This window comes from Salvelinus alpinus, chromosome 10 (genome assembly GCF_045679555.1).
Source record: "Salvelinus alpinus chromosome 10, SLU_Salpinus.1, whole genome shotgun sequence".
Taxonomy (NCBI): domain Eukaryota; kingdom Metazoa; phylum Chordata; class Actinopteri; order Salmoniformes; family Salmonidae; genus Salvelinus; species Salvelinus alpinus.
Window position 1 is genome coordinate 40,362,227 of NC_092095.1, and position 23,743 is coordinate 40,385,969.

The following is a 23,743-nucleotide window of genomic DNA, read 5'->3' on the forward strand; positions in this document are numbered from 1 at the left end:
TTCCATTCAAGAATGATGTTGGCCGCTATGTTCTTGGGGACCTTCAATGCTGCAAACATTTCTGTTATCCTTCCCCAGATCTGTGTCTCGACAAAATCCTGTCTCGTGGGCTCTACAGCCAATTCCCTCGAGATAATGGCTTTGTTTTTGCACTGACATGCACTGTCAACTGTGGGGCCTTATATACTGTACTACTATAACTTCTTATGGCTGCAATCCCGGTAACGGGATGATATGACAACAGCCAGTGAAAGTGCAGGGCGCCAAATTCAAAACAACAGAAATCTCATAATTAAAATTCCTCAGACATACATATGTTTTATACCATTTTAAAGGTAATCTTGTTGTTATTTCCACCAAAGTGTCCGATTTCAAATATGCTTTTCAGCGAAAGCACCACAAACGATTATGTTAGGTCACCACCAAGCCACAGAATAAGCACAGTCATTTTCCCAGCCAAAGATAGGAGTCACAAAAAGCACAAATAGAGATAAAATTAAACAGTAACCTTTGATGATTTTCATCAGATGACACTCATAGGACTTCATGTTACACAAAACATGTATGTTTTGTTTGATAAAGTTCATATTTATATAAACAAATCTGAGTTTACATTGGCGTGTTACGTTCACTAGTTCCAAAAACATCCAGTGATAGTGCATAGCCACATCTATTCTATTCAACAGAAATAATCATCATAAATGTAGATGATAATACAAGTTATACACATGTAATTACAGATATACCTCTCCTTAATGCAACCGCTGTGTCAGATTTCAAAAAACTTTACGGAAAAGCAAAACATGCAATAATCTGAGACAACACTTAGAACTATAGTCAAATTAGCCGCCATGTTGGAGTCAACAGAAACCAGAAATGACATGATAAATATTCCCTTACCTTTGATGATATTCATCAGAATGCACTCCCAGGAATTCCAGGTCCACAATAAATGCTTGATTTGTTCGATAATGTCCGTTATTTATGTCCAATTAGCTACTTTGGTTAGCGCGTTTGGTAAACAATTCCAAAGTCACAAAGCGCGTTCACTAAAACGTGACGAAATGTCCAAAAGTTCCGTAACAGTCGGTAGAAACATGTCAAACGATGTACTGAATCAATCTTTAGAATGCTGTTAACATACATCTTGAAAAACGTTCCAACCGGAGAATTACGTTGAGCGATGGAACGGAGCTGCCTCTCAAATGAACGCGCGTGTTCAATGCGTGTTCACCTCATGGCAGTGGTGAATCATTCCTGTCTCCTTCGGCCCCCCTTCACATTAGAGTCATCAGACAAAGTTCTATTGACTGTTGACATCTAGTGGAATAAAAAAACTCATCCATATCTCGCTGTAATTTCAATGGGAGCTTGGTTGAAAATCTACCAGCCTCAGAATAAATACAAACAAGAAGTGGAACTTCTCAGGTTTTTGCCTGCCATATGAGTTCTGCTATCCTCACAGACATAATTCAAACAGTTTTTGAAACTTCAGAGTGTTTTCTATCCAATACCAATAATAATATGCATATATTAGCAACTATGACTGAGGAGCAGGCCGTTTACTCTGGGCACCTCTGTGCATCTTTCATCCAAGCTACACAATACTGCCCCTGCAGCCATAAGAAGTTAACCTCTCTTGGGTACGTGAGACGTTAACCTTTCACGAGCCTCTACCCCGGGTCCGGGATCACCCCCCACCCCCCCCACACACTGATTAGCATAGCTAGCATAGCTTCACAAGTAGATAGTAGCATCTAAATATCATTAAATCACAAGTCCAAGACACCAGATGAAAGATACAGATCTTGTGAATAAAGCCACCATTTCAGATTTTTAAAATGTTTTACAGGGACACAATATGTAAATCTATTAGCTAAACACGTTAGCAAAATACACAATTTCTTTGTCCACCATTTTTTCTCTCCACCAGTAGCTATCACCAATTCGGCTAAACTAAGATATTGATAGCCAATAACCAATAAAAAACCTCATCAGATGACAGTCTGATAACATATTTATGGTATAGGATAGGTTTTGTTAGAAAAAAGTGCATATTTCAGGTAGAAATCACAGTTTACAATTGCACCGACCATCACAACTCGACTAGAATTACTATAGAGAGCAACGTGTATGACCAATTTACTCATCATAAAACATTTCATAAAAATAGACAAAGCATAGCAATGGAAAGACCCAGATCTTGTGATTTCAGACAATATTTCAGATTTTCTAAGCGTTTTACAGCGAAAACACAATAAATCGATAAGTTAGCATACCACATGTGCAAACGTTACCAGAGCATCGATTCAAGCCAAAGAGAGCTATAACGTAATCATCGCCAAAATATATTAATTTTTTCACTAACCTTCTCAGAATTCTTCCGATGACACTCCTGTAACATCATTTTACAACATACATATAGAGTTTGTTCGAAAATGTGCATATTTAGCCATACAAAACCGTGGTTATACAATGAAAATACTAGCAAATCAAGCCTCAAAATGTCGGACGTCATCTTTCAGAGTGATCTAGTTTAATCGAAAGCTAATCATATACTTGACTAAAAAATACAGGGTTGACAGGAATCGAAAGACAAATTAGTTCTTAATGCAACCGCTGATTTACATTTCTAAAATTATCCTTACTGTGCAATACAGGGTTCGCCAAGTGAAGCGATAACAAACAAAATGGCGGATTATGCGTTTAAAATATTTCGACAGAACAACGATTTATCATATTAAATATTAGAGAAATTAAAGTAGATGTGACGTGTCAAAATTTTGATTGATGACCCTATGTGAACTCTATGTGAACTCTATGTGAACCCTATGTAGTGATGACGTGTGCATGTCTTCTGGTCAGGCAAGCCTGGTTAGGTGGGGGCTATGGGGTGAGTAAGGGTCCATTTGACAGGCCGTTAATGATTGATGACCCAAGCCTGATTTATGACCCTATGTAATGATTTATGACCCTATGTCATGTAGAAGGGTGCATGCCCAGGGGGGTTGGTGGGGTTGAGTAAGTGACCATGTGTCAGGTCAACCTGTTACTGTTTCTCACGGTTTGGGTTGGTTAATGCCCCTTATAAAGCCGCTGAACAATTCCTGTTTAAGAGTGCACAAGATCTTAAGAATAACCATGGAATTTGGGATCGGTACCAAAGAAGTGATGACGGTAACAACTGAAGCAGGCCCTCGGGTTGCCCATAGAGCAAGGGCAAAGTATCAACCAGCAATATATGATGCGCCAAAAAAACGTTTTTTAAATGTGTATAGAACCCAAATACCGCCAGCAAATGCTCTGACAGATCAAGTGTTGATGTCTAATGGCCAGCAGTGGCGGTATCGGTTTGATTACCTGGCCTGTAGAGTGACCCTCTATACGGGAGATGAAGGAGAAGAATATACAGAACAGACTGTAGGCTTGGAATATGGTGTTGAAGACTGGTCGGTTTTTCGCAAGGTTGTGTGTCCTGAACTGAGCCTTATCACCAAGGGGTATACTGTGTTCACGGGCCACGAGACCCGTTGGGAAGGTACCCCAGACTCCTCAGGACAAATATTTCACAGGGTGAAAATACAAAGACAGAATGGCAGCGTGGAGTTCTATATCGGCACCGAGGCAATCCGAAACCACAACCTTAGGGGTGGTGGCCTGACTGGGGATACCCGACTGCGTCTGCTTATTCCTTTTAAGAGTTGGGATGTACTGGAATTGAAAATGTTGCAGCCTTTGGATGCTCTCTTTGTACAGAGCCAACAGCGGCAGAGCCTTGTTCATTTAAAGAAGTGCATAATATATACGAATCGTAAAGATTACGATGCAAAAGAGCCTCAAGAAGATACAGCGTCAGAAGAAAACTAAGTAAGCGGATGCTTTAACCCCGCCCCCCCCAGATACCCAATGGCCTTGTTCTACAATAAAAAGAAAAAAGCAGCCAGTTCTTCATTTCAGCATACACCATGGATCTCCAGACCATCTACGAGGAAGCCACTACGTCATGGGGGCCCGACACTAAAGACTCTATGCCACGAAGCCCTACACTCTACGCACCCCTGGCAAGACCCGTGACACCCCCGACATTTACCCAGCCTGAGGATGTGTTTGATGGGGTGGCCAGTACTATTTTTGTGGATACAATCAAGGCCTCTGTAGCTACACTTTTAAACGTGGTGATTGGCGAATATATACGAGAAAAATGCATCGGCTGTGAGATCAATCATCCCAGCCAGCGTCGTCATCCTTGCCTCTACGACCCTCCTAGATACTACTTTTTCAATCATTTTGAGGAGCTGGTGAAAAGACTGTGGTCCTGCCGTTTTATACCAGCGCTGGTCATCGCCCTGGAGTCTATGGGTCTTGTGCCGTCTATCCCTAGAGTTTACGGGGTAACCGAAGCCTTCCTACATGAACTGAAGGAGGCCATCTTCATCCATGAGAAACTCAAAGAAATCCGACACACCCTGGTGGACGACAACAAATACAGGGAAGCTGTGGTGGCTGATGTGATGCTTTTCTGGCTCAATAAATCCCAAGAGACCGAGTGACATTTTGTTTATTTAGAGCTATGGGTAACTATGTGTCTACGATGTTTGAGCGAATAAATACCTTTTTTCTTTTGAGAGACCTTACAAATGTTATGCATCAGATTATTGAAAATAAAGTGAACAATGTAAAGTTCTACACGACCCACAATACAGGGGTTATTGTAGAGCGTGTGTTAAAAATGGAGCAAATCATGAAACATGTCCGACATACGGGCGAGAGTTTACAATGGTCACATAGGGTATCAAGGCTTGTTGAGGATTCTGAAGAACTAGAAATAACTTTGGCTAAGATTTTACATTATTTGTTTGAACCACCCTTTAATGTGAATGTGTATCATATTTGTTGTTTATATACTTATATATCAGACGTGTGTGTTTTAAAAATTCAGCGAAACAAACCTGTAAATCTAAACAATATATACAGGGTGTTGCATGCTGTGATTGTTGAGAAAACGGGGACTTGTATCTTGCAACAAATCCTGAATTGTCTGTATACGTAATAATTGTTGCATTCTTAAAATAAAAATTCACAAACTGAAATGTTGTCGTTATATGAAAGTGGCTCATTACAGTTATTGTACCTCAGAGAGGCAAGAAGGATGGCTGAGCAGCTGTTGAAAAACATATATTATAATCCCGCTAACCCCGGGTCTTATGGGGGTAAAGAGCGTTTACAGAGAGCTATAGTCGAAGAAACTGGTAGTCTGTTAAGCGATGCTAAAGTGAATGAATGGTTATCAGAGCAAGATGCCTACACTCTACATAAACCTGTAAGAAAACAATTTCCAAGAAATAGAGTTTTTTCTACGCATCCATTATCCCAATTTCAGGCGGATCTATGCGACATGCAGTCCCTTGCCGATAAAAATGATGGAAATCGCTACATGCTAACGGTTATAGATATTTTCTCTAAATTAGCCTATGTAAGGGTGTTAAAAAATAAGAGCGGGGCAGAGGTGACCAGGGCCTTTGAATCGATCTTGAAGGCAGGAGGCGCACCCAAGAAAGTGCAGACGGATGGCGGAAAATAATTTTTTAATAAAACATTTCAGAAGCTAATGAATAAGTATAATATAGTACATTTTGCTACAGGCTCTGATTTGAAAGCTTCGGTTGTGGAACGCTTTAATAGGACTTTGAAAGAGCGGATGTGGCGATATTTTACAGCTCACAACACCAACAGATATACAGACATAGTTCAGGATTTAGTAAACGGGTACAACCAAAGCTACCATAAGACTATACGTATGAAGCCCTCTGAGGTCTCTTCGGAAAACTCTTTTCAAGTCTTTAAAAATATGTATGGTTTGTTCCCACTTCGCCGTAAGAAAAAAATGACTTTTAAATTCCTAGTGGGTGACTTGGTGCGTATATCAAAGTTGAGGGGTGTTTTCGACAAAAAATACGAACAAGGCTTTAGCTCGGAGTTGTTTACCGTTACCGAATGTCTGCCACGCATTCCGCCGGTCTACAAATTAAAAGATTATGACGGGGATCTTATAGAGGGATCTTTTTATGAGAAGGAATTACAGAAGGTCCAGTTGGGTAAAGACAAAGTCTTTCACGTGGAGGAGATTCTAGATCAGAAGAGAGAAAAGGGTAAAGAATGGTTGCTGGTCCGCTGGAAAAACTGGCCTCAAAAGTTCAACAGTTGGGTATTGGAGCAGGATGTGGTGGAGGCAACGGGGATTAATTTAAACCCCTAGTCATGATAACTAGCGCATCATTCGCGTGTACACAGTTGGGCATCATGGAACACAGCGGCTTCTACCTGACTCTCCCCAGTAATGCGTCGGCACAGATATATCGTAATAATCAGAGTTCGAAGTATACAACCAATTTTCCAAAGCCTATAGAGTTATCAGAGGCTTGGGAAGTAGGTCTCAGCGAGATTACATACCCCCATAGTTGGTATAATATCAAAGCTAAGGACCGTGATTTTTATTGCAAAAGGTTATCGGAACCTGCGAAACTTATTAAGCTTAAAAAAGGTTTCTATAGAACTGTCGACAGGATCGTCTCAGAGTTGAATGAACACCTAACCCTGAACAAGATGGAAATATTCCTATTCTACAATCCAATCCATAAAAGGATACAAATCTCAGGGCCTGCTAACGGAGGTATAAAGACCAGCGGTAATTTATCCTACATGTTGGGGATGGGTCCCAATAAATGGACGTATGTGAACGATAAATTATTCCCATTCCCTGCGGATATACATGCAGGCTTTTACAACATATTTGTCTATACCGACATCATAACCTATCAAAGGGTCGGAGACAGCTGTGTGCCCCTCCTGCGAACAGTTCATATAGACGGCAAGGATGGGGACATCGTCACTGTCAATTATGACAAGCCGCACTACGTACATGTCAGCAAGAACTATATTGAAAACATTCTGGTTGAGCTTAAAACGGATCAGAACGAAAACATTGAATTTACTTATGGTAAAACGATTGTAAAACTCCACTTTAGACCCACCAAAACCTCTCTACATATATAATTGCTGTATTATATTTATAAACATAATACAAATAAAAGAGTTATGGAGCACCATCAGCTCGACCCTAACCGTTATGTTTCATACTATGTGGATCAAGTGGGTAATGGACTACCAGGATATCATGGAGCGCCGACAATGTATGGTTCGGGGATAGGCGGTATATTCCGTAACCTCTTCAGGATGGTTTTACCGTTTATGAAGAGAGGCTTCAGCATAGCCAAACCACATTTAAAATCAGCGGCTAAAAATATAGTAAGTGAGGTTGTAGCCAATGCTATGACCCGAAGGGCGTCACCAGAGGTGGAGCATCAAGAAGGCTCGGGGCTTATGATATTGTCTCGAAGGCCAAAAAAGAGACCCCCGGGTTTAAGGCGTAGGCCGGCACCTAAAAAGCGGCGGTTAACTGTTAAAAGAACCTCAGTAAGTCAAAGACGGGGTAAAGTGAGGAGGTCTGTACCAAAACAGGCTAAAAGAATACTAGGAAGTATTTTCTAAAAGAATAAGTGACATGGCTCTTTTACATCGAATGTCCTCTGAAGCTATAAAGACAGAACTCGATCTTTTCACGGCACCGTTAACGCAGCATTCAATAGATAGATCCAGTTATGTGGAGATAGCCCCTCTCTCTGCTATTACCGATAACGGGCCTATCGAATTTTTCATACCAGGCCATGGTGACAACTATCTGGACCTCAACAACACCTTGGTGCATTTACGTCTAAAAGTGACCAAAAGAGATGGGTCTAATATTGCAGGCGATGCCAAAGTGAGTCTCATTAATTACCCCTTGGCCACCATTTTCTCCCAAGTTGATGTGACTTTGGGTGAACGCCTAATCAGTCAAAGCAGCGCTACATACCCTTATAGAGCCATCATGGAGTGTTTACTAAACTACTCCGAAGACACTCTCAAAACCCAATTTAGCGCCGGGCTGTTTAGCAAGGATACTGCAGGAGCCTCTATGGAATCGACAGACCCTTCCACCGGTGCAAACAAAGGACTAGCGGCACGAGCTCGCTACTGCGCCGAATCTCGAGAGTTTCATTTGCTAGGCCCTATACACTCTGACATTTTCTTTCAAGAACGGTTACTCTTAAATTCGGTTGATTTAAGATTAAAATTAACCAGGGCCAAGGATGATTTTTGCCTGATGTCTCCCCAAGACAGGGATTTTAGTTTGAAAGTGTTGGGGGCAACCCTTTTTATTAAAAAAGTATCTGTATCTCCGGCCGTGCGCCTGGGTCACTCACATGCTTTGATGAAAGGAAATGCCCTTTACCCTCTCCAAAGAATTACCATGAAAACCTTTAGCATACCGGTGGGCAGTAGAATCTGCAGTCAAGAAAACCTATTTCTAGGCCCTTTACCTAGATATGTGGTTATAGGTCTGGTTGATCACGCCTCTAATACGGGCAGTTTAGATAAAAAACCCTTTAATTTTCAGCACTTCAATGCAGAGTATGTAGCGCTCTGTCAGGACGGACGTCAGGTTCCGGCGAAGGCTTTCCAACCACAATTTAATAACAACATATCTGTGCGAGAATTTTACAATCTATTCCTGGCTACAGGGCGACATCTAAAAGATCTCTCTTTACCTATTGACAGAAATGATTTTGCAGAGGGTTACACGTTGTATGCTTTCAATTTATCCCCTGATGATGACACCTCAGGAAATCTGTCTGTGGTGTCCCAAGGGAACCTCAGGCTGGAAATGCGTTTCCGTACACCTTTAGCCTGTACAGTTAGCATGATTGTTTACGCATGCTCTGATTCAATCTTGGAAGTGAATGCCCGAAGACAGGTCTTAGTGGATTATTATTAAGGACCTTTGAACAAAGACATGAATACCCAAGAGTTGGACGGGCTCATGAGCCGCTTGATTGGAAAACAATTTTGTGGAGTGTTGGCTTGTGATGAATTACCTATTGAGATATGGCCTGAGAGGCCTGCAATGTTTATTGTCAATACCCATCCTAAACACATGCCGGGTGAACATTGGCTAGCTATGACATTAGAACAGGAAGGTGGAAGAAAAATCTCAACTTTTTTTGATTCCTATGGCTTTCCCCCCGGTTTTTCCCATTTCCCTAAATCTATTAAAGATTTTTTGACCCTAAACGGTTCAAAGATCTACTACAACATCAAACAAGTGCAAGATAACCTTTCCACTACATGCGGTCACCACTGTGTATTTTACCTGTGCCAAAGAGCCCGGGGAGTTTCTTTTGAAGATGTAATGTCTCTTTATAAGGATGATTTAAGAAGTAATGATAACCTTGTAGCTTGTTTTGTTAGAAAATATCAAAAGTGTTCAAATGTGTGTCCTTTAAGAACGCGTAATCAAGGCGTATGCTCACGTCATATGTTTCAAGAATGTCACAAATGTTAAAATGCTTATTTTTTCAAATATTTTTTTTTATTGAATTTAATCATAGTCATTCAAAAGTCATTTTCAAAAGGCTAACCACCCCGAGAGATCGGGATTAGGAAAAGGTCCTGAGACGTTCAGGGGAGTAAATGAGTTATCATCATCGTTTTCATAGGGTGGAGGTGTTGTTGGGTCATCTTTAGGGGTGCTGTATCTCGTTGAAGGCTTTTGTTTTAAAGCTTGAATCTGTTGACGAAGCTTATGGTTGGGTACACCCGAGAGGGGAATGTTGAGGATTGCCAGGGCCTTAAGAAACTGACGCCATCCTGGAGGCCTTCGGTCCTCAGCAACCTTGTGGGCAGCCGTGGTACTTTTAAGCAAGTCCAGCATATGTGACCCCCTGACCACAGAGCCCTGAAGGATAAACTCTCCAGAGTCGTTCCAAGCAGCTATCCCCTTGGAGTCTTTTATCTTGTTCATAATGTATTTAACATTCTTCCTGTTACGTAAAGGCACATGTGTCAGTAGGTCATGCATAACTTTATCTTCAAATGGCATTTGAGCTTCACCCGACATATTATCTCCACTAGGTAAGATCGCCGGTACAGGCCTTACAGGGGCATGGCTATCGTTAGGTTCGACATCTGTTAAAGGGTCCGGTAGGGAAAGGGTTAAATGGCTAGTCTCTCTCTCCCCTTGTTTTACCCGAGTCAAATACCTTTGCATTAGGTTTGTGTATTTTTGAATCTTATCATAGGGGTTCAATCCTTTTCGGTTCAAGACATCCTTCATGGCCGTATCCAAATCATTTTCAGCTGTTTGTCTGATATTTTCAGGACCCTGCATTTGTTTTTTAAGTCTATCCAACTCTTGTTGAGGCACCAAGTACATTTTAGTGGCCATCACACCGCGTGTTCAACCCCCACGTCTGGCCGCAATAAGGCTGGTGATGAAGGGCACGGCTATACTTAGTAAAGGCAGAAGAAAACCCCCAGACTGTTGTATACTATGTCTTTTCTTTTGAAGACTGGCCCTTTTATTGGCAAAGAGTTTGATCGCGGTCTTTTGTCTCTTTAATTTTTTCAATTGGTTCAGGGTGAGTGGAATGCGTCCTTTGAGAAGATTCAAAGCAATCTCACATAGGGCTAATATGAGATCTGAAGAACAGCGACCCAAGATGGCCTTCCGTTCTTTAGCTGTAGACCCAACTAGCCTTCTCAAGAGGGGGAGGTTTCTTTTTAAACGCAGAGACATAGCGTTTACTTTTTAGGAAGGTATGCAGCAGGCCTCTCCCCCGGAAACAGCCCTGTACGTAGCCTAAGGTGTTCTGGAGTATTTGCTTTTAAATCCACGATTAAATAAGAAAATGGCTCTTTGGTAGCGTCCTCATAGCTCTCCATAAAGTATGATTTCCGTCCAGGGTACATCTGCTGAGCTAGAGTGCTAATTTGCAGTTTGTCTCTAGGATTTTTAAACAATACCATGTAGTTGGCATTCAAGCTAATGGTCCGACTATTTTTACCTTGGTGAAACACATTCTGGACCAAGTAAAGCACGGACAGGTTTCTATGATGAGTATATTGGGTAAAAGCTCGTGCAATTTCGGGGTGTTCGCTACCAGCAAATAGCATATCGTCCAAAACCAGCAGATTATTTACATGTGGGGGGAGAAGTTCATCATCAGACAGAGAATCGGGTATTCCTTCAACAAACTTGATTTTTATTGTCTTCAATAATTCATCATACAGAGGTTGGTAACATGAATAACACCATACAATATTGTCAGGCTTTTGAGATAACACATGTTCAGAATTCTCTAAAATACTTTTTACAAAAAAAGTTTTACCACTGTTTGAAGGGCCTGCAATTAATGCTGAAAAAGGCAATTGTAGACGGGGGTCAAAACCCTCGACAGCAGTCATAATATCTTAAGCTTTAAGACACACTGGGGCTTGTAGCATAAGTCAGTAGCCAAAGGGCAATGTGGTACCGTCAGGCAATAGCTGTCTCTTGTCATAGACTACCCTGAATCTTTTAGTGAGTGGTGCGTTTCTTAGATGGAACCCCTTTTTATCCCTCACTATTTTGTTGTAGGAGCTCAAAATCTCCAAGTCACTATTCTTGTCCTTTACGAACCCCTCGACCAAGCGCGTGATTGATTCCAAGTTTACACGCGGGGCATTTTCATAGTTTTGAGTCACGCCTTTGGCTTTCAACACCACGTGATTGGCTTTAGTCCTAAAAGCATAGCTTTTTGGACCACATGAGGACCATTCTGTAATATGGTCACCCTCTTCGAGTTCACTCGTTAAACCCCCAAGATAGTTGCTAAGTGGGGGGTTCCAATCCCCCGGTTTGCTTACATAGACCACAGAGTCTGTGTCGTGGTAAAGAACCCGCCTCTGAAGCTGTTCCATGAGGGTGTACAGTTCAAGTCGGCCATAGGCTGTGGTAAATGCTGCAAGAAACACATTTACATTACCCGGGGGTAGAACCCACTTTTGGTGGCGCCTCCATTGCACCAAGGCAATGTCTTGACTCAAGAAGGAAAAATGTGAAATTTCGTATTGGTCCGAAAAAACAAATTCCAAAAATTCTTCGGGGTCTTTAATGATCGAAGTTGTTAGCATATTGCATCTCTGCGCTAATTTCCCCGAAAGGGAGTTCAAGTACAATTTCGACACATTTCTTTTGGTTTTGTTGACCACTATTCTGTCAGGGTCAAGAAGTATGCCTTCTCTGTCATGGTAGTCTTGAATGTACTGATCTTTACTTTCTTGATCTGTGACCGATGCAGGATAGCCTGAAGCCATCTGCTTGCATCTCAAGAAGGTTTTGATGTACTCTTTAAAAAGTGTGTCTGATTTCCTGGAAAAGTTCCACACTTCAAAGATTTTGGCCACACGATACCCCTTCTCTAAAGCCTTAGAGAATTCTACAGTGACCCATACACCTGTCAGGGCTCTTTGTTGATCTGAGTGATCACAGGGGTTTTCCTGGTTGTTGTTTTCACAACATGTGCGACAAAGGGGAAAGAAAAGTTTTCCTTTAGGACCCTTGTAAGGCAACACAGGTATAAACAGCCCCCTAGGAGGGTAGACAGTCGCTTTGATTAAACCAAAATAATTTTGGGGTTCGTCAAAGTCGCTGTGAATAATTTCAGGATGCCCTATAGGATAGAATGAGGAACTCATTACATGAGGATATAGGGATGTAAAATCTACATAGCCTATTGTCTCGTCGGGTTGAGCTACATAACGCAATGTCAAAGCATTGGTCCGGCCTCCAAACAAGGCCTGTCGCGGTTCCAGGGGCTCTGGAGGGTCATAATGGGTAAGGAAGGCCTTAACACTAGGATCCGCCTTTTTGAGGGCTGTCCATTCGTGCTCCCACAAAACCACAACTTTTAACCCGTAAGTAGCCTTTAAAGAATTCAGTTTGTCTTGAAACTCTTGATACATTTCCCCAAAAGTCTTTTGGGTTAGGACACACAAGGCCTGGGGGACAAAGCATAATTTACAACCGTGGAAGAAACAACCGTTGTACTCATACACTGTCTCAACCCCGTCAATCTGTGTGTATCCATCTACATGGTAAGGCCCAAAAGCCTTCTCCCCCCGATTCAAAGCATGTTGGATAAAAATATCTTTATCCTGGGCCAAGTACTCCAACCATTGAATGGAACCACTAGAGTAGGCCTTGAATTGGCGTCGGTAGTTGTCTGGCGATGGGATAGCTATAGATTCAGGAGTTAGATAGTGTGTACGATAGGTTTTCATGCACGCGGATGCAATAGTTGTACAGCTCCAGGGGTCAATGCCCGCATCTTTGATTACCTCTTCTCTGAATCTGAGGCATCCTTCACGAAGTATAACAACGTCATTGTCACAGTATGATTCCATCTCTTTATGGAAATCAAAAGTGCCATGTCTTACGGTCTCGTACCATGTCAAGAATCTCTCCCGCTCTTTGGGAGACATTTGATCACACCCGTACATTTCGGGGGCTGGATAAGATCCTATATAATGTAGATTCTCCTCAGATGTGAAGAAATGAGGGAAATAGCCTTTGACAGAGTTTTCAAAACCCAAGGCCTCTGGCATTTGAGCCAATCTCATGGGTAAGAAGCTTAAGCTGTCAATGTATCTCTGTTTGAAGGCGGGGTCAACAAAACATAATATTTTACTCCCTTGAGCTATGACACTGGGGGCCACGCCTTGCTGTATCAAAGGGTTCAGAAGCAGATAGGCGTCATAGGCCCTAGCATTGTGAGCTATAAACGTGAAGTTTCTGTACTGGGCTTTTCTAAAATGTTTTAGAAAGAGCCGGGCACAATTGGGTCCCTCGGCCGACCATTTTTCACCCTTGAAAGTCATGGTTGACACAAAAATAGGCAAATGAACCCCTGATTGCTGATTTGTCTCAAAATCATAAAACACATATTTCTCTGTATGTTCATCTTCAGCCAAGGGCTGAATGTAACACTCATGTGTTACTTCTTGAACCGCTTCCGCGTCTCTGCTTTTCAAAGGACCTTTACAGATTGGGCAGTGTATAATTCCACAAACATGAGGTTTAGGGCTATCTATTTTAAGGTTGTAATTGCAATGACATTTTGGACATTTCTTGTTAATGTCACAACTGCTTACAGATTTACATGCCTTGGGATGCCATGTTTCAGTTTTGTGTTTTTCGTAACAGTAGGCCGAACGACATGTGCGGTGACAATCCGCACAGGGGGTCAAGTTTAGCGGCTGCATAGGGCAATGTTTATCCAGACATACTGAACAGTTGTAACGGCACGAGTGCCCCCCCATGCGTGTGTAGCCGGTATGACAGGCTTGACAGACATATGGGGCGCCTAAAAAGGCTGTGATGTTAGTTACGGCATAGTAATGCTCATTTTGCACATAAAAATACATAGTCTTAGGATGTGGTTCGGGTATATTTTGGAACTTGAGGAGAGCGTCATTAGCCCTACTGTGGTACAAAACCACAATCTTGATGTTCAGAAAGTTTTCAAATTTGACTATGTCTGAGAAAGCCACAGCATCCTGTATACCGAGACCCACAGCAGTTTGTAGCTCTCGAGCTTTTTGTAACGCGGCTAGATCTGTACATCCTGGGCTGAGTAAGTGGGCCAGACCTAGGGCAAAGCATAGCTTATTACCAGGATTGGGAACGATTATGAGGTAGGCCCTTTTATTGCTTATGATTTCGGACTGCATTAAACTCTCGAGCTTTCGTCTCTGACCCCCGCCCCCTTGTGGTTGACGTACTAATTGTACTACAAGTTCGAGGGTCCTATCTGCTAGCACGTTTAAATTTGACTGAACAAGGCGTTCTAGCAGTTTAACAAATTGTTCAAGATCTGCTTCACCATTCTGTAAAATAAGCGATACACGGCTCTGCAGACTGTCTCCACAAATTTCCAACTGTAAGAGATCCCTAGGTTCGCTATAATCTCTAACCCTATCTAACAGTTCATTCAAAGTGTCCATAAGCATTACGTAAAACACAGCATATTCCCGAATCTGACCCCCCCATGCGAAATTGAAAAACTGTCGAACCTCAATATTGTGGAATTTATTTCGGCGCAAAACATGTACACTTCGATCAAGACCTCCCCCCTCCAGATTTGCTAGGCAATTGTCCAACTGTTCAAAAACATCGTATTGGGTTTCAGACTCTTCGGACATTGGTGTTAAAGGCTGATTTATAGGTGTCTGGGGTGCCGAATTAAACCTTGGGTTCTCGTTCTGTACACTGAGCTCAAGACCGCCCCCCTCCAGATTTGCTAGACATTTGTCCAACTGTTCAAAAACATCATATTGACTTTCAGACTCTTCGGACAATGTTGTTAAAGGCTGTCTTAGAGGTGTATGTGGGGCCGAATTAAACCTAGGGCTCGCGTTAAGCTGGGTAATTAGAGATATGATGGTTTCGGGAATCTGTGATAACATGTTTTCCTCGGAAGGCCCTGACTCATTCATACGTGTAATAATGTCTATGAGTTCGGAGGGAATCTGTGATAATAGATTTTCATCTATTGTCATTATGTCAATTACCCCCGAATCATTCATATGGTTCACTATATCTTGGAGCTCTGTAGGGATCATGGCTAAGAGGGTTTCAATTGTCTCACTTAGGTCTATAGGGGGCGCCATTTGTCTAATTAAGGATGTGTGTGTGTGTGTTTACATGTGTGTTTTTTAACGGCGGTATTTGCTTGTTTTAGCCCTAATGTTTTTTAACATACGGGGTAGCTCGCTACGCCAGAATGACACATCCTGATTGTATTGATGCTCGAGTAGAATACACATGCGCCTCTGGAGTAGAGCCTTTCGTGATTTTAAACCCAGGGTAAACGCTTTGAAAAAACGGTCTTGTTCTATTTCAGAATCTGCTGTTGCCCCCACAGAATTGGCCGATTCAAGAAGGTTGGCAGCTTCACAGAACATCAAATCGTCTACCTCAGAAATGTCATTTAAATCTTTGAAATCATCAGGTTTCGCTGTTTTCTTGACTGGTGTCTTTGGAGCCTCCTCGGGGATGCTTGTCTGGGCATCCTCCGATGTTTGTGTGTTGTCTTTATAAGCCGGTGAGGAGTCTGAAATAAAAAATAATACATACAAAAATAGGTTATTAACCCTAAAATATGTTAAAAATGCCAAATACATTTCAGATATAAGCCTATATATTAACAATACATTAATTAAATACCTCGGCTTTTTTGACGAGGGCTGTTCTGAAGAAGTTCTGAAACCAGGGGCTGATGTCTTTGTTCAGCCAGTATTACAGCATCTGCAGGTTCGGTAGATGTTGAGCCTGAAAAAAAAAAAAAACAATATAAGGCCTGGTTTTAACATATTTCGGCATAAAAAAAAATAATAAAATAACGCTATAAGTAATAATATATAATTGATTCATACCTTGTCCTTGGAACGAGGTCTCGTGAATATCGGCCAAGTAGAATTGTTCGGGTGAAGCGGAACTGTGGATCTGAGCACTAATTATCCTTTGGTGTTTAGAAATATGGGGGACAACGTTGTCCTGTCCCAGGGGAGTTGACCTGCCGTTTAAATCCTGTGTTCGTGGCTTGTGTGTAAAAACATCCGGTTCATAGGGGATAATTGTCTCGTAGTCATATGCTTGGCAGAAACCGTTCAGGCTCCATAGGGCCTCGTTTAACCTTCTAGGCTTTAGGTCCTCTGTAAACATATAAAATAACTTTTAATATAAGATGCCCACACTTTTTGTTTTTAAGGTATAAACATTTTTATGTATGGAATTCTTGGAGCTTACTTACGTTTACAATTCAGGGTAGGCGTTTGTTTGTCTGCACTTTGTTCCGGAGCCCCATTGGATGGTTCGAGCTCAGTTATACCTCGGAGTATCTGCGTGAATGCTTCAGAATCTATAAAACATTCGACAATATTAAAGCTATAATCACTTTAGCTAATATTGCCTTGTTATACGGTAAGCATACTGGTCCTAATGCTTGTTTAATATTTCTATAACATACCCCGCTTTTCAAACAATTCCCCACAACAACCAAATCTAATATAAAGATTTATTTCAAGAACTCACCTTGCGATAGATCCATTAGACTGTTTTCCCCGATTATCTTTTTAACGCTTCAGTCCGATAACGATTCTTGGAGTTTCTGGAGGTGCTGTTTGCATCGGAACTAAAACGCTGCTAACATTGCCCCTGGTTTCTAGCGCTTTTGTACCCTACGACCTAGAGAAAAACCCCTGAATGATTTTTACATAGCATTTGGGGTTTGTCGTTTTTTCGGGCTATACCCCCGCCCATGGTATATTTGACACATTTCAAACACATGGTATTGGGGGTGTCTAAACATTAGGATCCTTTTGGATCTTCTAAAATCTCCGGGGTGCTAGCACCTAGATGCAGGGGTGGGGTGGTCTCGACATCGCTGGGATGAATGACTTTTTAGCCCACCTAAAAAATAGTTTTATGAAAGGCCTTTAAGATTAGGAGTCGTAAGACACAATATTATTGTTGGGGGGTAGGCATCTGTTTTGCAGGCTAGTGTAAACCTTGGTTTCAAACGACCCCCCTGGCATAGAGCGAGAGAGAGAGAGAGAGAGAGCCTTGAGCGCAGATGCAAGGGTATTTTTTTAACACACACACCCCAGCCCCCACTTTTTCTGTTTTTGAAACACACACAGCCACTAAAGAAAACTCCCTCACGCACATACGCGCGCACATGGCTTTTTCCGCAAGTTTTTTCTCAGGGACAGACTGCGCTAAGAGTGAACAAACGCGAGAGTTCATAACGTGGTGAGATTCTGATTTTAAAACCATTTATTTCATTCAAAATATTTAGTACATACATTTTATATCCTTACATTCTTAAGGTCTTTTACGATGCCTTTCTTACAGATCCAGGGGGCTTATGCAACCACCCGCCATTGTCCGTGTCGAGTTCGCCCTCAAAAGGCAAGGCTCTCTTGCTAGGTACATCAACACTTGGTAAGTTTTCACTCCAGGGGTAGATCCTCCGTCGGGCCTTTTGGTCTTGACTCTGTCTCAAGGAAAGCCTCGCCCAGCGCTTTAACTGTTCCCCATTTTGGAAGAGAATGTCCAGCTTATTCATAAGGGTTATGAAAATCGGATAATCCAACCATTTAAAACTAAACACAGGCATAAAAAAGTTGACATCTTTGCAGGCTCTGGAAGCTACAGGAGAATTGACAGACTTTGTAGCATTAGCACCATCATAAAATTCACAGGCTAAAATTGTCACTTTGTTATTAGGGGCATAGTCCATTGAAGCGATTCTTAGAGCTTTCAGATCACAGCGTCCGCAGACCTGTTCTTCCAACGCATAGCCCGGCAGCTGTGTACCACTCAGAGCCTGTTCAATTTTACAGAGAGCCAGCCTGATCTTTAGCCATTCTCTCATCCCCAGAGCAGGAGAAAAAATCCCAGGTTTTGCCTGATAAATGGGTTTGGATCCACTGTCTGTGAATATCTTTACCGTAGAATCCTCAGGGTGGAATATGTAAGACATAGGGCCCTCACTCGTACCCAAAAATCCTTTAAAACATTCTGGAGCTTCACACAGAACTTCTTCAAGGCTTTGGTCACTGGGTTCATGACAAGCCGAGCATAACATCCCTAAAATTGGCATAGGTGTCATTTTTGTTTAATATTCAGGGGGTTATCTTGTGCACTCTTAAACAGGAATTGTTCAGCGGCTTTATAAGGGGGCATTAACCAACCCAAACCGTGAGAAACAGTAACAGGTTGACCTGACACATGGTCACTTACTCAACCCCACCAACCCCCCTGGGCATGCACCCTTCTACATGACATAGGGTCATAAATCATTACCTAGGGTCATAAATCAGGCTTGGGTCATCAATCATTAACGGCCTGTCAAATGGACCCTTACTCACCCCATAGCCCCCACCTAACCAGGCTTGCCTGACCAGAAGACATGCACACGTCATCACTACATAGGGTTCACATAGAGTTCACATAGAGTTCACATAGGGTCATCAATCAAAATTTTGACACGTCACATCTACTTTAATCTCTCTAATATTTCTTACTATGAGGTGATTTTCCATCAGATTCTTGGGCAATGTATCCTTTCTTGGGTCTAATCTTCTTTTGGTCGATAGATGTCCTCTATCCTTCGAAATGTCCACTAACATCGACCGAGACCCCGAAACGTGACCAAAGCTTCAAAGTGCACGACAAAGAAATTCCTCAAAATCGCACTAAACGGATATAAATTGCTATAAAACGGTTCAAATTAACTACATTATGATGTTTTTAACAACTATAACGACTAAAAACATGACCGGAGAAATATCACTGGCTAAACAACCATTTGGAAGGAGGCAAGTCCGATGTCCATCTTGCGTAAGACGCGCGAAGGGAAAGGACGGTACTTCCACGTTTTGTTGTTTTATAGTGGCTCTGATTATGCAATCGACTCCATTCAAAGCGTGATGACGTACTGACACCCAGAGGAAGACGTAGGCAGTGTCGGTTTCTCCATAGCATTTACAGGCACCTTAAAACCGACCCCAGATCAGGGGTCAAAATTTCTGAAATCTGACTCCCTGTCAGGAAAAGTGCTGTAGAAGTAGTTCTGTACCACTCAGAGACAAAATTCCAACGGCTATAGAAACTAGAAAGTGTTTTCTATCCAATAATAACAATAATATGCATATTGTACGATCAAGAATTGAGCACGAGGCAGTTTAATTTGGAGACCAAAAAATGCTAATGCGGAACAGCACCCCCTATAGTTGCAAGAAGTTAACGTCCCACCTCTTCAACAGCCAGTGAAACTGCTGGGCGCCAAATTCAAATACGGAAAACAAAACATATGTTACATAGGTCTAAAGATTAACTTCTTGTGAATCCAACCACGAGTCAGATTTAAAAAATGCTTTACGGCGAAAGCATACCTTACGATTATTTGAGAACATAGCACAGCAGACAAATCATTACAAACAGTAACCAGCCAAGTAGAAGAGTTACACAATTTAGAAAGAGATAAAATTAATCCCTTACCTATGATGATCTTCATATGGTTGCACTCAGCAGACATTAATTTACTCAATAAATGTTCCTTTTGTTCGATAAAGTCTCTTTATATCCAAAAACCTTCGTTTTCTTCACATGCTTTCTTCAGTGATCCCAAGGCTCAAACGCAGTCATAACAAGCAGACAAAAAATCCAAATTGCATATGTAAAGTTCATAGAAACATGTCAAACGATGTTTATATTCAATCCTCAGGTTGTTTTTAGCCTAAATAATCTATAATATTTCAATCGGACAATAACGTCGTCAATATTCGTTCCGGAGTTCCAAATTAAGCAGCAGCAGCTGAAAAGATGAGCTCCTACAAATATTGAAATTTAAATGTTTTTTTTTTTTAGAGTAAAGTACATCGAAAAAATCAAAAGAAAACTGCAAACTGAATAGGAGACCAAACAAGCAGCAAACAAAGAAGAAAGGCTTTGGAAAAAGTAACAATTTTTCATAAAATTATACCGTTTTCTTAGCTAGCTAAGTTGTTTACCTGTTGCTAGGCAGTTGCTAGGGACATTCCTGAAAGAAGCTAGCTAGCTAACAAGGAGTGTCTAGTTGGCAGAAGAGAAGAAGGGACAAAGGGACAAAGTGGGACAAAATAAGGACAGAAGAAAAGGGAAAGGGGACATTAAGGTGAAGCAGTCCTCTAAAGACACAAAAGACAATAATACAAGAAACAACACTTCTATTGCCTCTCCCTCTACGATACGCACTTCCGGTTTGGTTTGGAGCGAGTAGTTGCATTCCGCTTTGCTCCACAGGTAGTATTACAGGTAGTATTACATTTCATTTCATTACAGTACAACAGTTTGATTTGTTTGATCTTAGCTGGCTACATAGCCGTCTTTGTATCCAAGATAATTGTGTAGTCTAGAGTAATTGTCGAGGTTACCTAGCCAGTTAGAGGTTACCTAGCCAGCTACACTTTCAAACAAAGTCAACAACGCAGCCACTGCTAGCTAGCCTATTTCACCAGCCAGCAGTACTATATCATTTTAGTCAATAAGATTTTTTGCAACGTAAGCTTAACTTTCTGAACATTCGAGACGTGTAGTCCACTTGTCATTCCAATCTCCTTTGCATTAGCGTAGCCTCTTCTGTAGCCTGTCAACTATGTGTCTGTCTATCCCTGTTCTCTCCTCTCTGCACAGACCATACAAACGCTTCACACCGCGTGGCCGCTGCTACTCTAACCTGGTGGTCCCAGCGCGCACGACCCACGTGGAGTTCCAGGTCTCAGGCAGCCTCTGGAACTGCCGATCTGCGGCCAACAAGGCAGAGTTCATCTCAGCCTATGCTTCCCTCCAGTCCCTCGACTTCTTGGCACTGACGGAAACATGGATTATCACTGATAACACTGCTACTCCTACTGCTCTCTCCTCGTCTGCCCACGTGTTCTCGCACACCCCGAGAGCTTCTGGTCAGCGGGGTGGTGGCACTGGGATCCTCATCTCTCCCAAGTGGACATTCTCTCTTTCTCCCCTGACCCATCTGTCTATCGCCTCCTTTGAATTCCATGCTGTCACAGTTACCAGCCCTTTCAAGCTTAACATCCTTATCATTTATCGCCCTCCAGGTTCCCTTGGAGAGTTCATCAATGAGCTTGACGCCCTGATAAGTTCCTTTCCTGAGGATTGCTCACCTCTCACAGTTCTGGGTGACTTTAACCTCCCCACGTCTACCTTTGACTCATTCCTCTCTGCCTCCTTCTTTCCACTCCTCTCCTCTTTTGACCTCACCCTCTCACCTTCCCCCCCTACTCACAAGGCAGGCAATACGCTTGACCTCATCTTTACTAGATGCTGTTCTTCCACTAATCTCATTGCAACTCCCCTCCAAGTCTCCGACCACTACCTTGTATCCTTTTCCCTCTCGCTCTCATCCAACACTTCCCACACTGCCCCTACTCGGATGGTATCGCGCCGTCCCAACCTTCGCTCTCTCTCCCCCGCTACTCTCTCCTCTTCCATCCTATCATCTCTTCCCTCTGCTCAAACCTTCTCCAACCTATCTCCTGATTCTGCCTCCTCAACCCTCCTCTCCTCCCTTTCTGCATCCTTTGACTCTCTATGTCCCCTATCCTCCAGGCCGGCTCGGTCCTCCCCTCCTGCTCCGTGGCTCGACGACTCATTGCGAGCTCACAGAACAGGGCTCCGGGCAGCCGAGCGGAAATGGAGGAAAACTCGCCTCCCTGCGGACCTGGCATCCTTTCACTCCCTCCTCTCTACATTCTCCTCTTCTGTCTCTGCTGCTAAAGCCAATTTCTACCACTCTAAATTCCAAGCATCTGCCTCTAACCCTAGGAAGCTCTCTGCCACCTTCTCCTCCCTCCTGAATCCTCCTCCCCCTCCTCCCCCCTCCTCCCTCTCTGCTGATGACTTCGTCAACCATTTTGAAAAGAAGGTCGACGACATCCGATCCTCGTTTGCTAAGTCAAACGACACCGCTGGTTCTGCTCACACTGCCCTACCCTGTGCTTTGTCCTCTTTCTCCCCTCTCTCTCCAGATGAAATCTCGCGTCTTGTGACGGCTGGCCGCCCAACAACCTGCCCGCTTGACCCTATCCCCTCCTCTCTTCTCCAGACCATTTCCGGAGACCTTCTCCCTTACCTCACCTCGCTCATCAACTCATCCTTGACCGCTGGCTACGTCCCTTCCGTCTTCAAGAGAGCGAGAGTTGCACCCCTTCTGAAAAAACCTACACTCGATCCCTCCGATGTCAACAACTACAGACCAGTATCCCTTCTTACTTTTCTCTCCAAAACTCTTGAACGTGCCGTCCTTGGCCAGCTCTCCTGCTATCTCTCTCAGAATGACCTTCTTGATCCAAATCAGTCAGGTTTCAAGACTAGTCATTCAACTGAGACTGCTCTTCTCTGTGTCACGGAGGCGCTCCGCACTGCTAAAGCTAACTCTCTCTCCTCTGCTCTCATCCTTCTAGACCTATCGACTGCCTTTGATACTGTGAACCATCAGATCCTCCTCTCCACCCTCTCCGAGCTGGGCATCTCCGGCGCGGCCCACGCTTGGATTGCGTCCTACCTGACAGGTCGCTCCTACCAGGTGGCGTGGCGAGAATCTGTCTCCGCACCACGTGCTCTCACCACTGGTGTCCCCCCCAGGGCTCTGTTCTAGGCCCTCTCCTATTCTCGCTATACACCAAGTCACTTGGCTCTGTCATATCCTCACATGGTCTCTCCTATCATTGCTATGCAGACGACACACAATTAATCTTCTCCTTTCCCCCCTCTGATAACCAGGTGGTGAATCGCATCTCTGCATGTCTGGCAGACATATCAGTGTGGATGACGGATCACCACCTCAAGCTGAACCTCGGCAAGACGGAGCTGCTCTTCCTCCCGGGGAAGGACTGCCCGTTCCATGATCTCGCCATCACGGTTGACAACTCCATTGTGTCCTCCTCCCAGAGTGCTAAGAACCTTGGCGTGATCCTGGACAACACCCTGTCGTTCTCAACTAACATCAAGGCGGTGACCCGTTCCTGTAGGTTCATGCTCTACAACATTCGCAGAGTACAACCCTGCCTCACGCAGGAAGCGGCGCAGGTCCTAATCCAGGCACTTGTCATCTCCCGTCTGGATTACTGCAACTCGCTGTTGGCTGGGCTCCCTGCCTGTGCCATTAAACCCCTACAACTCATCCAGAACGCCGCAGCCCGTCTGGTGTTCAACTTTCCCAAGTTCTCTCACGTCACCCCGCTCCTCCGCTCTCTCCAC

At 43.1% G+C, this 23,743-nt stretch overlaps 1 protein-coding gene across 1 annotated transcript; it reads right to left on the minus strand.

The window, feature by feature from the left end:
- Positions 1-11,120: 11,120 nt before the first annotated feature.
- On the minus strand, positions 11,121-17,251 carry LOC139532052 (uncharacterized). The gene is made up of 5 exons (XM_071329162.1): positions 17,012-17,251; positions 16,731-16,838; positions 16,354-16,632; positions 16,145-16,249; positions 11,121-16,031 (listed from the first exon to the last, which is right to left on the minus strand). Exons 1-5 carry the CDS (start codon positions 17,025-17,027, stop codon positions 15,634-15,636), a joined length of 906 nt encoding a protein of 301 aa, XP_071185263.1. The 5' UTR covers positions 17,028-17,251; the 3' UTR covers positions 11,121-15,633.
- Positions 17,252-23,743: the final 6,492 nt, after the last annotated feature.